We start from the raw sequence: 20,443 nt of genomic DNA on the forward strand, positions 1-20,443 counted from the left end.
ATGAATCAGCTTTTACAGTTTGTCACCAAAATGTGAAATTCTTAAAAATACCTGAATGCAGAGCCAAGGAGAGTTGGGAATATTCCTCAGATCCTTGTTAGTTTAGAAGATAATTCTCAACCCTACTCAACTGAATCCTGATGCATGAATTTAGATAAATACTTCAAGAATTTCCAAACATGTTTATAACGAGATAATCTATCATATTTTCAATTTTTATCAGGACTTTGTGTGTCTGAGTTTTCTGATTTTCCTTGAAGAGCAAGTTCTCTATTTACATTCTATCTGATATAAAAACTGAAGATATGAAACTCTGAAAGGAGATTCCAGTACATCTGGATGCATACATGGCTTTTAGTACAGGCACCTCAATGAGTCTACTTGACATTAAGCTTCAGTTATACCTCTCATCTGGTATTTACTGTGACCATTATTCAACATCACACAAGAGCTTATATTGAATTGAGATATGAAGGAATCTTTTAAAATAGACATTCAGCCTAAAATAAAATGGTACCATTTATCAGATCTTTCCACTTTGAAAGACAACATTTGGTAGTTGACCAATGCAATTTCCCTTTTCGTAGAAATTTCCCCATTAACTACATTTTCATGAATTGGCATTAAGCATGGATAGGAGTGGTGTAAAAATAGAAGCTTGATATGTTTAAGGAAGACAAATTTAACTACAGTCCATCAGGTTACATACTGTTACAAAGCAGTACAGCCACTGGAAAGATTTAGGTAATTTATCTGTTATATTTTTATAAAGTATGTACACTTTGTTTTTGGTCAAGAACAAATGAAATGGCACATGAAGCATCGCCACTCTATTCAATATTTAACTTTACATATTCCATTGCCCATTTCATAACCTTTAAATTCTTTGAAGTTTTCTTGCCCCAGAAAGATAGGGGGAGAAAAGAATGAATTACAAAACAGGGCAACTGTACCACAATGCTAAAAAATAGCTTATGTTAAGTGCAAGTTAAAAAGCCTCAATAAAAAGCTAAATTGCAACACAACAATATTAACCTTAGCAGTTTAAATACAAGGCTTTTGTTAAAAGATTTCTTTTTCTCTTTGAGATATATAGATGCCACTGATATTTTTTTTTCATTTAAGCTATATACACAACCAGCTGTAACATTTAACAGTAACATAATTACATGGAGCTTACAGGTTATAATAAGGTGTAAAGTACACAATCAAAATACTGGCAAGTTCAGTTGAGATGTATTTTATCCTTCAAGGTTTTGAATGTCATTGAGTGTAACTCTATTCAGGTGACCAGTCACCTGATCTTCTCCTCCCCAATCTCTGTTCTGATCTTTTGATCTTTACTGTATCCATATGGTATTACTTCGATCAGACCTTCGTGTTTCCACAGTTAGATCACCAAAGGTGGAGAAAAACTGCTCCATCTCTTTTTGCAGCATTTCATTGCGTTTCTCAGCATCCTCCCGTGCTCGCTCTGTGTTCCTCATCTTTATTTCTACCATGGTATACTTCTTCCTTTCCTGGTCCAGTTCCTCGTGAAGGGTCATTACCTCAGACTCCAGCTCAAGGTTTCGCTGCTCCAAGCTGTCAAAGTAGCAAATTAAAAGAAGAAATTAACAAAAAGTGGAAGAGAAAGATCAAGTACTCTAATGCTAGCTCTGACAGATGCTCTAATGTGGATGAATGTTGACTATATTACCCTGGCAAAAAAATCAAGGTATGAATATTATGAAAAAAGTAAAGCATTTATTTATGGCACAATGATGCATGCTGTAAGATGAATACACATAACTATAGCAGGGAGCTGTAAAGAGCTTTACCTTTCTGCCTAGGCCTTAAATTGCTCTAACAGATTAACTTCTGTTATAGAAATAAATTACTTTTAATTCAATTTGATGTCTTTGAAAATGGAAATTATTACAGAAGCAGTGAGAGGAAGAGTGGTTGGGGTATAAATTTGACTTCTGCTAAAGCCAATGGAAGTAAATTTCATAAAATTAAGTTCATAGTTCACATTGTCACATCATTTCTTTCTCTAAAGTTCAAAGTAAATTTATTATTCAAGTACATATATATCACCACTTGACACCCAATAACAAGAAAAAATTTGAAGTCTTCACAAGTTCCTTTCGCCAGAATAATACCTACACTATATTTAAAAGCTTCTGAAGTCTGAAGGATTCTGATATCGAGATTGTGACCACAACCAACATGACAGACAACAACCTATGTGCAAAAGACAACAAACTTTGCAAATACTAAGGATAATAACAATTAATAAATAACCAATAAATATTGAGAACATGCGACGTCCTTGAAAGTGGGTCCAAAGGTTGTGGGAACAGTACAGTGATGGGGCAAGCAAAGTTTTGTAGTTATCCTCTTTGGTTCAAGAGCCTGATGGTTGAGGCATAATAACTGTTCCTGAACCTAGTGGTGTGGGTGCTGAGGCTCCTGTACCTTCTTCCTGATGACAGCGGCAAGAAGAGAGCATGGCCTGGATGGTGGGGGTCCTTGATGATGGATGCTGTTTTCCTGCGACAACGCTCCACGTAAATGAGCTCAATGATTGGGAGGGCTTTACCCATGATGGGCTGGGCCATATCATTACTTTTTGTAGGATTTTCCATTCAAGGGCATTGGTGTTCCCATACCAGGGCATGATGCATCCAGTCAATATACTCTCCACCTCACATCTATACCTATGATTGCTAGAATACCTCAGGTAGTTCTTCTCAGGATGAGGTTCAAATAGAGTCAGAGGTTAATCATTGTTAGATTCGCACTTGGATGAGGACATTTCCATTTTGTCAGGTGCTTGTAATTTTTCTATTTCCATAGAAGTACTCGCATCTACGAAATGCCTTTCATATCCCTTAAGGGATATCCCAAATTACTTGACACACAATAACAAAAAGAATTGAAGCCTCCACAAGTTTCATAGCATCATAGAAATCTGCAGCACATTTCAGGCCATGTTACCTACTCTAGAAGCTGCCTAGAATTACCCTACTACATACTCCTCTATTTTTCTAAGCTCCATGTACCTATCGAAGAGTCCCTTAAAAGATCCTATTGTATTCGTCTCTACCACTGTCACTGGCAGTGCATTCCACGCACCCTCCAATCCCTGTGTGAAAAACTTACCTCTGACATCCTCCTTGTACCTGCTTCCAAGCACCTTAAAATTAGTCACTTCAGCCCTGGGGAAAAGCCTTTGGCTATCCACATGATCAATGCCCTTCATCATTTTATACACTTCTATCAGGTCACCTTTCATCCTCCATCACTCCAAGGAGAAAAGGCCAGGTGCAAAAACCTATTCTCACAAAGCATGCTCTCAAATCCAGGCAACATCCTTGTAAATCTCCTCTGCACTGTCTCTATAGTATCCATATCCTCCCTGTAGTGAGGCAACTAGAACTAAACACAGTACTCTAAGTTGGGGTCTAACTAAGGTCTTATATAGCTTTAACATTACCTCACGGCTCTTGAACTCAATCCCACAGTTGATGAAGGCCAATACACCTTCTTAACAACACTGTCAACCTGCACAGCAGCTTTGAGTGCCTTATGGACACAGACCCCAAGAACTCTCTGATCCTCCACACTACCAAGAGTCTTACCATTAATGTTACAGTATATTCTGTCTTCAAATTTCACCTACCGAAATGAACCACTTCACACTTATCTGGGTTGAACTCCATCTGTCACAATACAATTACAAGCGATGCAGGTGGATGCTTTTCTGGTGTCATGGATTTTTGATTACCTGACTGGCAGACCACAGTACGTGTGCTTGCAACACTGTGTGTCCAACAGAGTGATCAGCAGCACTGGGGCTCCACAGGGGACTGTCTTGTCTCCCTTTCTCTTCACCATTTACACCGCGGACATCAACTACTGCACAGAGTCTTGTCATCTTCAGAAGTTTTCTGATGACTCAGCCATAGTTGGATGCATCAGCAACGGAGATGAGGCTGAGTACAGGGCTACGGTAGGAAACTTTGTCACATGGTGTGAGCAGAATTATCTGCAGCTTAATGTGAAAAAGACTAAGGAGCTGGTGATAGACCTGAGGAGAGCTAAGGTACCGGTGACCCCTGTTTCCATCCAGGGGGTCAGTGTGGAGATGGTGGAGGATTACAAATACCTGGGGATACAAATTGACAATAAACTGGACTGGTCAAAGAACACTGAGGCTGTCTACAAGAAGGGTCAGAGCCGTCTCTATTTCCTGAGGAGTTTGAGGTCCTTTAGCATCTGCCGGACGATGCTGAGGATGTTCTACGAGTCTGTGGTGGCCAGTGCGATCATGTTTGCTGTTGTGTGCTGGGGCAGCAGGCTGAGGGTAGCAGACACCAACAGAATCAACAACTCATTCGTAAGGCCAGTGATGTTGTGGGGATGGAACTGGACTCTCTGATGGTGGTGTCTGAAAAGAGGATGCTGTCCAAGTTGCATGCCATCTTGGACAATGTCTCCCATCCACTACATAATGTACTGGTTGGGCACAGGAGTACATTCAGCCAGAGACTCATTCCACCGAGATGCAACACAGAGCGTCATAGGAAGTCATTCCTGCCTGTGGCCATCAAACTTTACAACTCCTCCCTTGGAGGGTCAGACACCCTGAGCCAATAGGCTGGTTCTGGACTTATCTCCTGGCATAATTTCCATATTAATATTTAATTATTTATGGTTTTATTACTAATTATTTATGGTGCAACTGTAATGAAAACCAATTTCCCCCGGGATCAGTAAAGTATGACTATGACTATTAGTTTTAGTCAGAATAATACCTACACCTTATGTAAAACATCTGAAGTTTTCAGGTTCTGATTAAGAAATTTTGTAAAAAGAGGCATAGTGTGCTTAAGAAGCTGTCACACTCTGATTAATTACCTTATTTGTACCAATATACTTGCAAAGAATTAAGCTTAAAGGTGACTTGCATTTACATGGCATCTTTCACAACTGAAGCACTTTACATCAATAAAGAGCTTCATTAAGTACAAGAGTTGGGGCAATATGTTACTGTTATGCTAGACATTGGTTAGGGTACACTTGGAGCATAGTGCACAGTTCTAATCACAAATGGTATGGAATTACCAATGCCTTTGAATGAAGAATCTTACAAAAGGTAGTGGATTCGGCTCAGTACATCATGGGTAAAGCCATTGAGCACATCAACATGAAACGCTGTCATAGGAAAGCAGCATCCATTACAGAGATCCCCACCACCCAGGCCATGATCTCTTTTTGCTTCTGCCATCAGAATGTAGAACTACCTCAGGACTCGCAGCATAAGATCCAAGAACAGTTACTACCCCTCAACCATCAGGCTCTTGAATAAAAGGGATAAGTACACTCACTTGCCACATCATTGAAATATTCCCAAATGATACCACTTTAAGGATTCTTTATCTCATTATCTCATGTTCTCATTATTTGTTGCTGTTTGTTTATATTTGTATTCGCACAGTTTGTTGTCTTCTGCACTCAGTATGATCTTTCATTGATCATGTTGTAGTTACTGTGATCATGTTGTAGTTACCGTTCTATAGATTTGCTGAGTATGCCCACAGGAAAATGAATCTCAGGGTTATATATGTTAACATATGTACTTTGATAATAAAATTTACTTTGAACTCTATGGGCAAGAAGTGGTAGCAGTAGAAAGATTAGAAAGAATAAAGTGTTAGGTTTTTGTTACAAGGAGGTGTTTAAGGGCATGGACAGGATATCCAATAACAGCCTTTTCATGGGGTAGGAGTGTTTATAAATGCTGGACATGGGTTTAAAGTGAGAGGAGAAATACATAAAGGTTTGAAGGCAGGATTTTTCAGAGTCAGTGGTGGGTAGATGAAATGAGCTGCCAGATGAGATAGTAGATGCAGGTACAATCACAGAATTTAAAAAGCATTTGGACAGGAACTTGGATAGGAAAGGAATTGAGGGAGATAGGCCAAATGCATGAAAAGTGGGATTAGTATAGGTAGGCATCCCAGTGGGCATGAATGAGTCAGGCTGACGAGTTGGTTTCTGTGCACTAAGGCATAAGAATAGAAAAAAAAGAAGGCAGAGGGTGAGAACACTCTGGTATATTGGTCAAATGAGGCACATTAACAAGTGGCCTGCCTCCATTACAATCTCTCCGTAGTGAGGGAGTTCCCAAATCAAAGTGTAAAACATTGCCCACAGCAGGCAGCACATCCTAAAAAGATTTTAAGAACGTGCTTCACCCTCTAATTTGCGTACATAGAGTCGTGTGCAGACCACAATGTGAGGATTACTCTGCAAATTCTTCATTGTCTGTTTCAACTGGGCCTTTCTGTCTTTGTTAGCTTGTCTGGTCTTTTCCTGGTGATTCTATAACCCAGAGCACATTCATCTGTTTGTTGCTTTTATTGCTGCCTAAATCGATGCTCAGCTAACATTGGGAGACCAGACTGCACAACTTCACAGCCAACCGCAGCCTACATACACTTCTGGCCAAAGTCCACAAATAACAGGGTGCTGCTTCCAGCAGTTCGCTGCAGATGCAGATCACTATTGTGCAAAAGTGTATTCATGGAGGTTTGATTTAATCTATTTCATTTTAGTAAGCGAGAGTTGATGTCGTGCTCACTGGAATTTGCCAGGATTGAAGGATTCCCATGAATAAAGACAGCTGTAAACTGCACCCATGTACAATGGGCTCACTTATGGAAACGATTCCACTCTCAATCCCCCCATGTTCAGTTCATTTGGACCATGAGAAGAACTTCATTATGGTGGGTGCATATTTCTGGGAATCAGATGTGGCTTTAATCCTGAGGCCAGCAGATCCTGAAGGAATAGATCCTGGAAGGCAGGGGCCAACCTCTACCTTCACAGTCATCTAGCACAGGAACAGGCCCTTTCTCCCTATTCACAACAGCACGCTCTCCATCAACAAAGGGTGAGCACAGACAGAACAAGAGCCACGGCGAACAGGAGTGCAATGTTAAATCACACTGGTGTCTTCAAGATGGGAGATCATTGGTGAATTAGTGTGGGAGCTCTCCACAGGCAGACTGAGCTGACGTAGGGAATTCAGCACTGCTCGAAGATCAAAATAAATTGCAGTTGCTGGGATACCACACCAAAATCACAAGATGCTGGAAACCAACAGCAAGTTAGGTGGCATCTAGTGAAGTGTGCAACAAAGAGGTCTTGGGCCTGAAACATGAACTCTGCCTCTCTTTCCACAGATGCTGCCTATCCTGGGGATTGCTAACAGCATTTTCTGTCTTTACTTCATATAACATGCTGTATGCTGCATAATATTGCCAGCAGACGAGAGTAGACCAAAGCAACAAAGAGACCCAGAATCCTACGAAACGTAGTGGATTCGGCCTCATCCATAACGGGTAAAGCCCTCCCAACAATTGACACATCGACAAGAAACACTGTCACAGGAAGGCAGCATCCACCATCAGAGATCCCCACCAGCCAGGCCATGATCTCTTCTTGCTGCTGCCATCAGGTGGACAGGTAGAAGAGCCTCAGGACTTGCAGCATCAGATTCAAGAACAGTTATTACCCCTCAACCATCAGGCTCGTAAACAAAAGGACCACTCACTTGCCACATCATTGAAATATTCCTACAACCAATCATATCACTTTAAGGAACTCTTTATCTCATGTTCTCATTACTTATTGCTATTTATTTATATTTGCATTTGCACAGTTTGTTGTCTCCCGCACTCTGGTTGATCTTTCATTGATCCTGTTTACAGCCACTGTTCTATAGATTTGCTGAGTATGCCCGCAGGAAAATGAATCTCAGGGTTATATATGGTGACGTATGTGTACTTTGAAAATAAAATTTACTTTGAACTTTGGAATCAGAGGACTATGAGACAAAAGCCTGAAACTGGAACGGGAGGAAGGAGAATGCTAATAGGAATCGAAGCTCCTGGCTGAACAGAAGAGAGTATTGTCAGTCAGGGCTGTAACAGTCAACACAGAGAGTGCTGGGTAGCTCAGTGGGTCAGGCAGCATCAATGGTGGGAAATGGACAGCGGAGGTTTCGGATTGAAACCCTTCATCTGGATTCCATTTACATGCTTCTCCTAAGAAGCCTACAAAATCTTACCCCATTCCCAGGTGTTCATCTCACTCCAAATCATTACACATACAGGCAGATGACCCACAAATCTCTCTCACATCCTGCTTTACAGGTTCACCTGTACTGAATATGATGCATGCAGAAATAATAAATAAATACATGCATACATACTTGTATGTTTTGTTTCAGCATCTCAGTATTTCCTGATGCATGGCTCCTCAGCTGAACAACTTTAAACTCCCGCATGAGATACACCTGCCTGTGAGAAACCCCACTCTAGATGGAAACAGCAGTGTGTAATTTTTTTCCAACAGTGGTCCTGTTTACTTTTTGAGGAAACTCCTGTAGCCGCCTTCTACCAGGCTCTCCTTGTAGGGTGTCTGACCATTCTCCTGACTTCCTGGATCTCTCTTTTGCATGTATCTCAGTTATCCACACTTTGCTCGTCACTCAGGGTGAACGTGGAAGCTGTCTCCCACTCCTTTCCAGCATCTCTGTCCCCCATGACAACCGTTCTGTGTTTTGCAGCTGCCTAGCTGCACCCTTTCCTAAATGTTCCACAGCAAATCAATGAGAGATGTGCTAAATTATGTGAGATTCTGTCAGGAAATCACGCAAGTCTTGTGTTAACGCTTCTTACTGGAAGCAATCACATGGATGTTGGCTAACTTTTCGCTCTTTTTTTGTGGGGGGGACACAATTTGGTACGACACTATATGTAACAATGTTTTAGAGCATCAGAAGCTAAATACCTGGGGGTACATTCACAAACACAGGATCCCCTGCGCTTACAGACACCATTGAATAGCAAACAAAGTGATGTTGAGATGTTCAGAAGTGTTACGGAAACACTTTGAGTTAAGAGTTTCAAGAAGATACAACTTCCTGCTCTCCAGCTTGTGTGAGATGTACATTGACATACTGGCATAGGACAATGATTGCAAAATTCACGATGATGCGAGAGTTGTAGATATCTGCCTTGGAAAGGGCCATCTGCATTTAGTCACTTCCCCTGAAGCTACCTTCCAGCACAAGTGTAGCTGGGGATGGTAATGAGAACATGCACACAGTACCCTAATCTACCACACAGTTCTCACACTCTGAGCACAACATGTCCTAACATCTGATATGACTTTTGCATCAGGGCTATACAGCATGAAACTATTCTATGTAAACTTTCCCTGTTGGAACACTGCTAAGAAAGCTGTCCATCACTGTGAATTCCTAGGCAATGTTACACACACAAAATGCTGGAAGAACTCTGCAGGTTGGGCAGCATCTGGAAATGAATAGGCAGACAAAGTTTTGGGCCGAGACCCTTCAACAGGACTGAGAAGGAAGGGGGAAGATGCCAGAATAGAAAGCTAGGGGCAGGGGAAGGAGGTTGTCTAGAAGGCAAACACGCTAAAATACCCATCAGTCTCCAAGCCCATCCCGCCTCACACTGCCTTGACTCAACACTCAACCTCACCCTCCACAACCTCTTTCTCCATTCTACAATAGCCTAAATTCAATCTGTTGCATACCCTCATGTCCGTCAGTTCACCCCATCCCTTAATTCTGCCACCACCAATCACTGTCTGTATAGTCTAGTCTCTGATTCCCTTCCCATACTGTATTTCTCCCAGTTTTTTCCCCTCTCCCTCTGTCACACTTCACTCTGGGAAAGCCTGGCCAGCTTTGAGACGTAGATAACCAGGACTGAAGCATGATGTATACACACCAGCTGGTTACAAGTAGTTTCATCAGGTGCTCATAGCCCATTGAATACAGGAAATTAAATAATTTCCAATATATTGTGGGTAGTCAAGGAAGTTGTTCGTATGGGTCGAAACTAATTTGTTAGGAGGTTAAGCTAAACCATTCGGGAGTGATGTCAGGTAACACTGTCACACACAGAACAACCTCAGATCTTTTGTCCAAATCAGTTGCGTGCAAGTATCTGGGTAAATTGAAAATCAATGGATGTTTGCTGGATGTTTATTAAGCATGATATACCAAGGGAGCACCTGGGACTTTGGCACATGGATCAGCCATGAGTGAACCTAATGGCCAACTCCTTGTTTCTATGACGATGATTCTAACAGATAGCAATAGCAGTCACACTTCCCTCTGGGATACGACATAACTGAACAGCTTTGTATGGGTGAGAGAGCTGTCTCTGGTCCTACGTCAGTCTCATGGAATTGTCTAAAATATGAGTAAATAAAAAAAACACAAAACTTGAACTAGCATAACATGCCAACCTATAGCATTTGTCTGAGGTGTATAATTATCTCATAAATTCAGCAATTATCTGATTTTACTTAATGAATAAACACAGCAGATTTTATTGTCTTTAAAATGACAGGTGCCAAAATCCTTGATATAATCAAAAGATAATTAATGAAATGGCTAGGTTGATTAAAACATTGCATTATCCCTTGCACCCGGATAATCGTCTCCAGTGATAACGCCATGTTCAACGATTAGGTACGAGACAAGTCACATGTAGTAAGTTACTAGCAATGTAGGAACTTCAGAAGTGTGGCCTGTTGCTGTGAGATTTGTCTCCTTCAGTGGGACTGGGGTGCAGACTAGATTTTCCTCATTTTGTTTGTTAATAAGGATCCTAACAAAAGATTCACTGTTTAGCTATTTGAAGATTTATTCCTGTTAGCTTGAAAGCTTTATATTGAAAAATATGGCACAGGTCGACAAAGGTGTCTAAATTCTTCCATGAACTGCCACACAAACAGCAATACTCAAAACTGAAGGTTCATTAAATTTTGGTAAAGTGCAGGATGCAAGCTCACCTTCCTCATCTATAGATAAAAAGAATCACATGTGTAGGCCTACAGAGGTCAGCCTGGCCTTTAACAGGAACAGTGGTAGCAAGAAGTTGGCACAGATTTTTGGACAAATGTGTACCAAATGGCTTTTAATGTTTGACTGTTGGGGATGTTCAGACCATCACTTTCTGAACCTCCTGGCTTTACCACACTATCGTGAACTCCCCGCCACTCCCCCACACCCATTCAGGCATTGGCACCTTGCTTCGTCACAAGGCCTTTGGGTATCTCAACCAAATGACTATGCTTTGTGCACGAACTTAGGTAACCTATTGAGGGTACCATTGCTGTCCTATCTTCAAACAGCACAAACACTTCCAGTCAAATAAATATACAATGAATAACAGGAAACAAATATTTCAATAACGTTACAAAACAAACTAGAAACTGAGTGAAGTTGAGATGAATTGATTTTGTTATTGTAGGAATGCTTTTGAGAGACTGCGGTAAAACTTTTAAAATATGCAGCTGCTGCGTATGTTCCACTTAACAGTTTCCCTACCTTTTAATTCGTGCTTCATACTCGATCTTCTGCTTTGTAACCTCTTGTTTCAGGCTGGCTACAAGACTGTGCAAAGCGCTGTGGTTGCCGGTGGAAGCATTGGAGACAAAGGTGTCACTGTTGTCACTACTGCTTGTGGCCCGACTGCTGCAGCCACCCGCACTACTCCGCTCGTACTTGCTCTCCGCGTCAGTCCGGAAAGAAGTTTCGTGGAGGGGGCCCTCCAGAGCCGGGTCTTCGTAACCGCCTGCATAACTGTCCCGGTCCGGGCAGGTGGTGGTGGAGGAGCGGCAGGACGTGGAATGCTCCATCAAGGAAATCTCGCAGGAGGAGGTGGACCAGGTGGCACTGTCCACGCTCTGCTTGTCATCTGAGTTGGAAGCTGAGAACTGCTGCTGGACATTATCATAGGTGGAGAGTCTGTGGTGTTGCATGGACTCACTGCTAACTGCATCTTTGGCCTTACTGTCCCTCAGTGTGACGTAGCCATTGGGCAGCCAGCCTGCAACTCGATTGTTCAGAGAAGAACCCAGCACATCTGCACTGGAAACCCCCATTCTCACTCCCCCATTCTGCATGCTGCCGGTCCCTAGCTTGGTCCCTGTCCCCTTCAACGAGGAATTCCTCCTCGCCTGCAGGCTCCCATTTGGCAACGTCTGGATTTTCTCCTGCGTTTCCACGGGGCTGCTGAAGGAGCCATTGGTGACAATGCCACTCCCTTTAGAATAAGCAGGGTTCTTCTTCACGGTGATGGGTGGACTTCTGTTGACATCCACTTTGCTAAGGCTGCTTCTGGGACTGCTGCTCAGCTTGTTCCCTCCATTCAGTGGAGGAGGAGAACCTCCATTCTCACCACTACCTTTTTTTGGCGACTCTGAGTTATCCCAGGAGCACTGACGAACGGACTCGCAAAATGGCTTCTTATTCTCCTTGTTGACAGGCGGAGAGAACCCTGCCAAGGACTTCTTTGGTGCTTCGGTGTTATTGTTGCAGCCATCCTGCCTGACTTGGATCTCCTCTCCATCTTTGGGAAATAAATTTTTGTGTTCACTTATAAACACCGACATTAACTGTTGAACGAGGATTGTACCTGCAGAAAGGCCAGGATAGGTACAGAAAAATAGGAGACAGATAACAAGGAATTAGTCATGTCCTGTGAAGGAATTAGTTATGCTTTATATTTCATTCTAGAGCAAAACAAAATGGGTATCCCAACATTTATGCCAAGTAGGCATAGGTTAAGAAGTCATTCACATTGGTGCACATTTCTGCAGAGGAGATTCACCAAGATGTTGTTTGGCATGGAGTCTTTCAGTTATCAGGAGGAACTGGATAGGCTGGGCTTGTTTTCCTAGAGTCGAGAAAACATAGGAGGGATTTGATTGAATTATACTAAGTTATGAAAGGAAACTTTCCCAAATTACAGCAACCTAAAACCAGAAAGCTTAGATTGAAGGTGAGAGGTAGAATATTTAGAGTGGATTTGAGGAAAATTTTATTCAGCCAAAAGCTATTGGAACCTGGAGTGCACTGCCTGAGGGATGCTGGAGATAGAGGTTCTCAGAGTATTTAAGAATGAGCATTTGAATCCCAATTGCCTTGGTATGGAAGGCTCTGCATCAAGTGCTGATAGAAGAATCATATTTGGCTGACATGGACAATTTATTATTTATTTAAGTATTTACTTATTGAGATGCAGTGTGGAGTAGGTCCTTCTGGTCCTTTCAGACACACAGCTCAGAATCTCCCAATTTAATCCTTGCCTAATCATGGGACACTTTACAATGGACTGTTTTGGACTGTGAGAGGAAACCAGAGCACCTGGAGGAAATCGACGAGGTCACAGAGAGAATGTACAAGCTTCTCACAGGCAGTGGCAGGACTGAAGGGTCTGCTTATTTGGTCTACGACTCTATAGTGTTGGCCAGTTCACAAGGTGAGGCAGTCCTCACTGAAGTACAGACATCCCACCTCTCCCGGAAGTCTCCCACATATTAATAGTGGTTCCCTGATGTCTGCAAATTATATACAATACCCTGGAAATTGATTTTTTGGAGGGAGGGAGGGAGAGAGACGGGGAGAGGGAGGGAGGGAGAGAGACGGGGAGAGGGAGAGAGGGAGAGAGGGAGAGAGAGAGAGAGAGAGAGAGAGAGAGAGAGAGAGAGAGAGAGAGAGAGAGAGCGTGTGCGCGAGGGCAGAGTGTTCCAAAAAAAGAAAATATAAAACGTAAGTTACCCCAGATTACACTAAAGTGTACCCCTGCCTAATAGGGGTCAAAAATAATGACGGTGTTGCTCACTGCACTGTTTACAACAGTGACTTTTCTATTGCCCATGGTGGGTTAAGACTGTAAAAGATGTGTTGAGGTGAGTTTAACAGGTGTCATTCGTTCATTAGCATAGCTAACGTTATGTAAACTAGCTGGCCAGCTGCTAAGGAGCTACTCTATTGCAGACATCCCACCTCTCCCGGAAGTTCCGGGAGTCTCCTGCAAATTGATGGTGCTACCTCCCTGAAATGAGCTTTTGCAGGGTGGGATGTCTGGGAGTACGGATCTTTTATTTGTAAAAATAACTCTCCTGTTTGTCTTCTCTGTAGAAAATCCTCAATGGATTCTATTGGGCAGAATGATTAATATAAAAATATCAAATAGTCCACAATCCTGACAAAATTGTTGACTGCAGACTTTGAGTGAAGTGGAAGTTCTGTCACCAGTAGCAAATATATGGGCACAATCTTAGCCTTCCCTGGAAATGTGTGTGCAGCTTTCATGTCAACCCCTCCCACCTTATAAAGAAACAAAAGAAATAGAACAACTTTGAATAGCACCCATCCCCTAGTTGAGCCTGAGGCCTCTTTCCAATAAGCTAGTTCCTCGCAGAAGGAAGGATAAACATTTCAAAATGATGTGATTGAAAAATGGGGCAGTACAAGGACAAACACTATGGATCCAACAAAGATGATTCAGAATATGATTTACATGCTGAGGGATCAGGAGGAACAAGGGAATTTGACTATCCATGTGCACAATTCACAAAGAGTTGGAGAGTTACAAAATATAATCAAAAGGGCACATGAGATTGGGGATAATACATTCTGTTTGGATTGAGAGAAACTAAAAAGTAGGGATAAACAGATTCTTCTCAAGTTGGCAGATGGTAATTAGTAGGTTAAGGTAGAGATCTGTGCTTGGGCCTAGGATCTACAGAGACGTGTGTAATTTATATAGATGATTTGGCAGTGAGGAACGAAATATAATATTTAGTAGTTTGCTGATAACGGGAAACTAAGTGGGAAAGTGATTATCAGTGAAGAGACAAAGAGGCTTCAAGGAGATATGGACAATCTGGGTGAGTGGTCAACAATACAGCAGGTGAAGTACAATGTGGAAAAAGGGAAGAATATCTGCTGCAGTTGAAATGCTGAGCATTTTTTCCAGTGGCAAGAGATTGGAAATGTTGATATTCAAAAGGACTTGAGTGTCCATATACTATAAGATCATAAGATATATAGCAGAATTAGTCCACTCGGCCCATTGAGTCTGCTTTGCCATTTCATCATGGCTGATCCATTTTCCCTCTCAGCCCCAAACTCCCGACTTCTCCCTATACCCCTTCATGCTCTGACCAATCAAGAATGCATCAAACTCTGCCTTAAATATACCCATTGACTTGGCCTGAAAGCTAACATGTATGTGCAGCAAGTAGTAAGGAAGCTAATGATACATTGGCCTCTTCTGAAAGAAAACTGAGTACAAGATTAGGGATGTTTAACTATAATTACAGTATATATGGCCTGGTTGAGACCACAATTAGAGTACTGTGCTCATTTTTAGCCTTCTTATCCTAAGAAGGATACAAATAAGGAACTGCTTGGTGAGCCTTCACTGCACTCTATACTTGGATGCACAGAGGTTCACTGTACTGGTTGTTGGGATGACGGGTTGCTTGCACGAGGAGAGATTGAGTAGGCTTCACCTCTGGACTTTAGGAGAATGAGAAGTGACCTTATTGAGACATACAAAGGAGTTAAGGACTTTGACAGAGTGGACGTGTGGAGAATGTTCTGCTGGCTAAGCGGTCTAGACCAAAGGATCATAGTCTCATAGTTGCAAGTAAAATAAGGAGAAAGGTCTTCACTCAGCAGATGGCAAATGTTTGGATTTCTGTATGAGGAGGCTTTGTCATGGATTTCATTCAAAACATAGATCCAGGTTTTCTAGGGCATGAGAGAAATCAGGGGATACGGGGACAGTGCAGGGAAAACGGTGTGAATAGCCACAGTCTTGGTGAATAGTGGAGTAGGTTGAGAGACTGAATTACCTACTCCTGATCCTATTCCTTATATTCTTACATTCTAATGATTAAATTCCCTGCGCTGGTCTGCTCCACGATTCCCAATTTTTACATCTGGCTGCAATTTGTTGTAAAAATTCATCTTCTGAATTCCCTTCAACTTCATTTCCAGCTGGCAGTTACATAAAATATCCCAAGTATGGTATTTCTCTTAACTCCACAGGCAAGGGACTGCCACATAATCTATTTAGCTTAAAGCCAATATAATGTTAATAGGCACCAACAGTTTACTTTGTTTACAGCTAGTTTGTAAATTTTATAGTCCAAGAGATTTATTAACTTTTACGAATACTGATTTATGACAAATTAAAATTCCAAAGGAGTGATTTTAACCCTACCTATTCAGTAGAACCTTGTTGGATGATCGATTAAAATTATTCAGGCTTCTTGGGTCTTTCACTTTAACCATCAGTGTCAATTTTACAGAAACTTCTTGACAAATAGACATGTGGACAGAGCCCTTCTTTATAAAGGAGACTGAACAAGGAAAGCAATTTGCTAGACCAAATGGACTCAGCATTGGCTGTGTAGAGGAAGACTAATTCTTCCCTTCCATTGTGTGGACAAACAAAGTCATAGGGAGGAAATGATTAGACCTTCGCTGTCAGAATCACTCCATTTTCTCTCTATAAGACCACCTTTGAACCTTGTGGCTGAGATCCAAATGTGATGGAGCAAGTTTTCCACAAGCTGGTACCCACTATTAAACCCAGTCATAATGTTCAAGGAGCCTGGCTCTATTTGTGCAACAACAGTTGAGCTTCCAACGCCCATCTGTACAAAAACAGCTGGAATTCACTCAAGGACCCTCAAATAGGTTTTCTCTTTTGTAATCTGCAGACATCCACCAGTATAAAAATATCAAATTGGTAATCTGAGTTAAAATCAATTATTCTCTCTTGTAACTCTTCAACTACAAGCCATGGAGGAGATTCACAATTCACTGACTTCTGGGCAGTATGATGGACTGTCTTTTCCACAGAAGTCAAACCGTAGACAGATAAGGCAATAGTCCTCAAGTTTGGACCTGTTAGAGCACATCAACAAGGTGGCGTTGGCCAATTTATTTATTGATTAATTTTGTTTTATTTGGAGATGCAGCACAAAACAGGCACTTCCAACCCAAAGAGCCGCACTGCCGAGCAACCCACCTATTTAACACTGGCGTATTCACAGGACAATTTACAATGACCAAATAACCTACTAACCTGTACATCTTTGGAATGTGGGAGGAAACCGGAGCACCCAGAGGAAACCCACATGGTGATGGGAGAACGCAGAACTCCTTACAGACAGTGCCAGGGTAAGAGATACTGGCAGTGGCTCTGCAGTGCTGGAGGTCTGAGACAAGAGTGCAAACGCACGGTTGTGTAGTTGTTAGCACAGTGCTTTACAGTACCAGTGACCCAGGTTCAATTCCTGCCACTGCCTGTAAGGAGTTTGGACATTCCCCCTGGTTGTAGGTTAATTGGTCATTGTAAATTGTCCCTTGATTAGGCTTGGGGATTGTTGGGTGGTGTGGCTCAAAGGGTCAGAATGGCCTATTCCACAAAGTATAGCAATAAATAAATAACACAGATCACTACCCTTTTCATTATTTTTTAAGGTTGATGTCCTCTTGTCTCCTTGGTTTATACAGACAATTCTTTGAATAAAAGAGGAATCAACAAATATTTAAATATAAACCGCCCCCCCCCCCCGCCCCCGTGTCTCCCCGGATCCTCCTCAGTAGCAACAATGATAAAGTCATCTTAATGGACCTGTTTGGATTTCAGCACGGCCGCAGGTGGCAGCCATCCAAAGGACAAGCTTAAACACACCACACACAGGCAGAGTCAACTGTAAAACAAAGCAGATCTTTAAAATTACCTTCCATAATTGTAACTGGATCTTCAACCTTTGGACGCAATATGTTTGGCCCAAACACCGTTCCCAGGTTCTGAACACTCATTTTGTTTACATCTGAATAAGACTGGACCTCATCCAAGAACCTGCAAAAATTAATCAGTCAGCATTGAATCAGTATAAACTGCTGCATGTCAAATCCAGCATTGAAGAACGTTTTAGTGGATCACGGAAAGTGCCTTACATTCTCTCCGGTGCTGTTATTGTGCTCAGGTAATAGGATCCGTTTCAGCCTTACCATCATGAGAGGAAAAAATTGTTCTTATGTACTAATCAAGTCAAACTGATTAAAGTCCAGATCACTGGTTGAGTCAGGTCACTTAGGAACACTGCATGAATTTTCAGATATTTTGTCAGTACATGTGGTCCACAGGTATGTGCAATGCTGTTAAATACTGTACAGCTCCCAACAGATATCACCTGCACAAAATCCTGTGTACAAACTCTGAACTGGTGTAATCTGAGGGCCAAGTCCTGTCCAAAGGGCCTGGCTCTAATTGAACTGATTAAAGGGAGTCCAAGGCAATGATCTTCCTCCATGTACAGTACATTCCTTCCTTAATCTGTTAATTCCCCTCAGATCTGTCCCCAAGCTCTCCACTAACTTTTCCTTGGATCCCTCCAATTACTTCCTCAGGAAACCCCTCCCACCTAATTTTTGATCATTTCATTGGCCTATCCAGGAACCACTTACCCCTACTTACCTTCTCCCTGTCTTCCACTAATTTCCCCCCAGTGTCCATACCTCAGTCTTGTCTCTGTGTCTATCCCCTGCCCCCACCTCCACAGTGGAACATTGAAACCTCAGGGCTTTGTCCAATACGCATAGAGCCTCACTGCACACAACCTCTAGTTCTCCTCCAGCTACGTTTTTACCTATCGTACTGACATCTATTCAGGGTTGATATGATGGTAAATTCTCCTATAAGTAGAAACTCCATTTCCTTTGAGTTTCTATGGATTTCCCAAAAAAGTGGGAGAACTTCCATGGAAAATCAAACCTGTCCTATTTTCCTGAAGAACTACCTTATTAGCAATCAGCTCCATTGACCTCCAGTTGCTGAATATCAGTAGAATTTGGGCACAGACTGAATGAGACCACTTGAGTTTGTTTTGTTTTTTTTAACTCATTCACAGGTGTTAGTGTTTATGCAGGGCAGGATTTATTGCTGAATCTGAACAGCTCCAAGGAGGTACTGAAGAGGCAGCTTCTTGATCTGCTGCACCCTCAAGGGGAAGGCTGCAATGTGAGCACTTATGGGAATTTGCCACATCAATCAGGAAGGAAAACCCATGCACTTCCAGGTCAGGATAGTCTGTGAAATGGAGGGGACCCTGCAGATGGTGGCATCTCATTCACCTGCTGCCCTGTAGAGTTATTATGGGATCTTTTGGCTCTGAGCCCCTAAACATTTTACACCCTTTGTTGTCACTCCTGTTTAGCAATGTGATGTGGTTTCAACAAGTACGGAATGCGTTGAAGTGAAATTCTGATACTGCTTCATACACGCATGCTTTATCATTGAACTGGGGAGTATGTCAGATCAGCAGGCAACATTTTGTGGTGGAATGCCAGTCCGCTCTTGCTGAAAGCCCACAACACCTCAAAGAACCTGCTGTCCAGCTGCTGGATCCCTTCTGAGTCCACCCCACTTCGATGATAACGGTACCGCACAACAGAGAAAGGCCACAGCTGTGTTGACCTCATGGCAGCAAACAACAACTGCAATTTCAACAGCGTCATGACAAATCATGGAACTGAACTCAACTTCAATGGTAATTTGAAAGTTAATATCATGATACCAAGAAGATGAATGGCAAAGCTATCTTACACAGAGAATAATACCATCTGAACACAGTGCCTATAAAGGTGGTGGAAACCATGGGTTCCAAAATGCGCTTGGATGGGCACTTCTGAGAGACAATCATTTACTGGGCAATGGCTGAAAGGACGGATGACTGGGACAGGGAGCTAGTGTGGAGTCGATAAGCTGAATGTGCTTGTTATGGGGGGCTGAAATGATTCTGTTCTATAATTCAATGCAGAAATGGCCACAATAACCACTGGACTATCAGAGGATGTCAATTGATTCTCCAACAAATGTAAGGGGAAGGATACAGCTGCTTTGTCATCCAGCCCTGCCTCAATGTGATTCGCCTTTAATCATAAGAAGGTTTCTAATAAGCCACATGATTGCAATGAACTCGTGATCCTCGGAGGAAATCTAGCAGTACCCCTTGACAATATTAGTTAGATCCTGCCAGTAGCAACAAACATTCTCCAGCCGGGAACACTGCAGCAACTTTGAATGGTGATGCTTCACTTTTCTTAAAACTCTGGAACCTACATGTGAATTTCAGGACAAGCTCCCACTGTATTGGGGACCCCTTGTGTCATAACTAGCATTTGAGCATGTAATCAAATCCTTATGAAGACTATAGAAGCTGCTGAGAATTTGTGGTTTACGTGGAAGCCTCCCACAAGGCCTGTGCCAGCCAGCTATCTTCACCATGCCAACATGATCCAGGGAGAAACAGTGTGAAGTTCTTTACTGAAGTTATTCATGGAACAGGGACACAGGCCAGAATATAGAGTTTGATAGAGCATAATTTGGCTTGAAAAGGGACTGGGAAATAGAAGAACGTAGACTCTTTTTTTCCCAACTAACTGCTTTTCAGAAGTTAGAAAGATATTTAAACAAGAAACAGGTCCAAAGGGCATTCCTTGCCATCTTTCCCATCCCTCTTGCGCTCT

At 42.2% G+C, this 20,443-nt stretch overlaps 1 protein-coding gene across 7 annotated transcripts in view; it reads right to left on the reverse strand.

The window, feature by feature from the left end:
* Positions 1–490: 490 nt before the first annotated feature.
* Positions 491–20,443, reverse strand: part of arhgap24 (Rho GTPase activating protein 24) — a 705,958-nt gene continuing 686,005 nt past the window's right edge. For 6 of the 7 annotated variants that reach the window (XM_063043516.1, XM_063043517.1, XM_063043518.1 and 3 more), the window contains 3 exons: positions 17,653–17,774; positions 11,429–12,518; positions 491–1,584 (listed from right to left, as the gene is read on the reverse strand). In XM_063043516.1, the coding sequence (XP_062899586.1) occupies positions 1,341–1,584; positions 11,429–12,518; positions 17,653–17,774 (1,456 nt within the window). In that variant the 3' untranslated portion in view covers positions 491–1,340. The remainder of the gene's footprint in view (positions 1,585–11,428; positions 12,519–17,652; positions 17,775–20,443) is intronic. The other variant, XM_063043523.1, reaches the window with a different exon arrangement.

Source organism: Mobula hypostoma, chromosome 3, assembly GCF_963921235.1.
Source record: "Mobula hypostoma chromosome 3, sMobHyp1.1, whole genome shotgun sequence".
NCBI lineage: Eukaryota > Metazoa > Chordata > Chondrichthyes > Myliobatiformes > Myliobatidae > Mobula > Mobula hypostoma.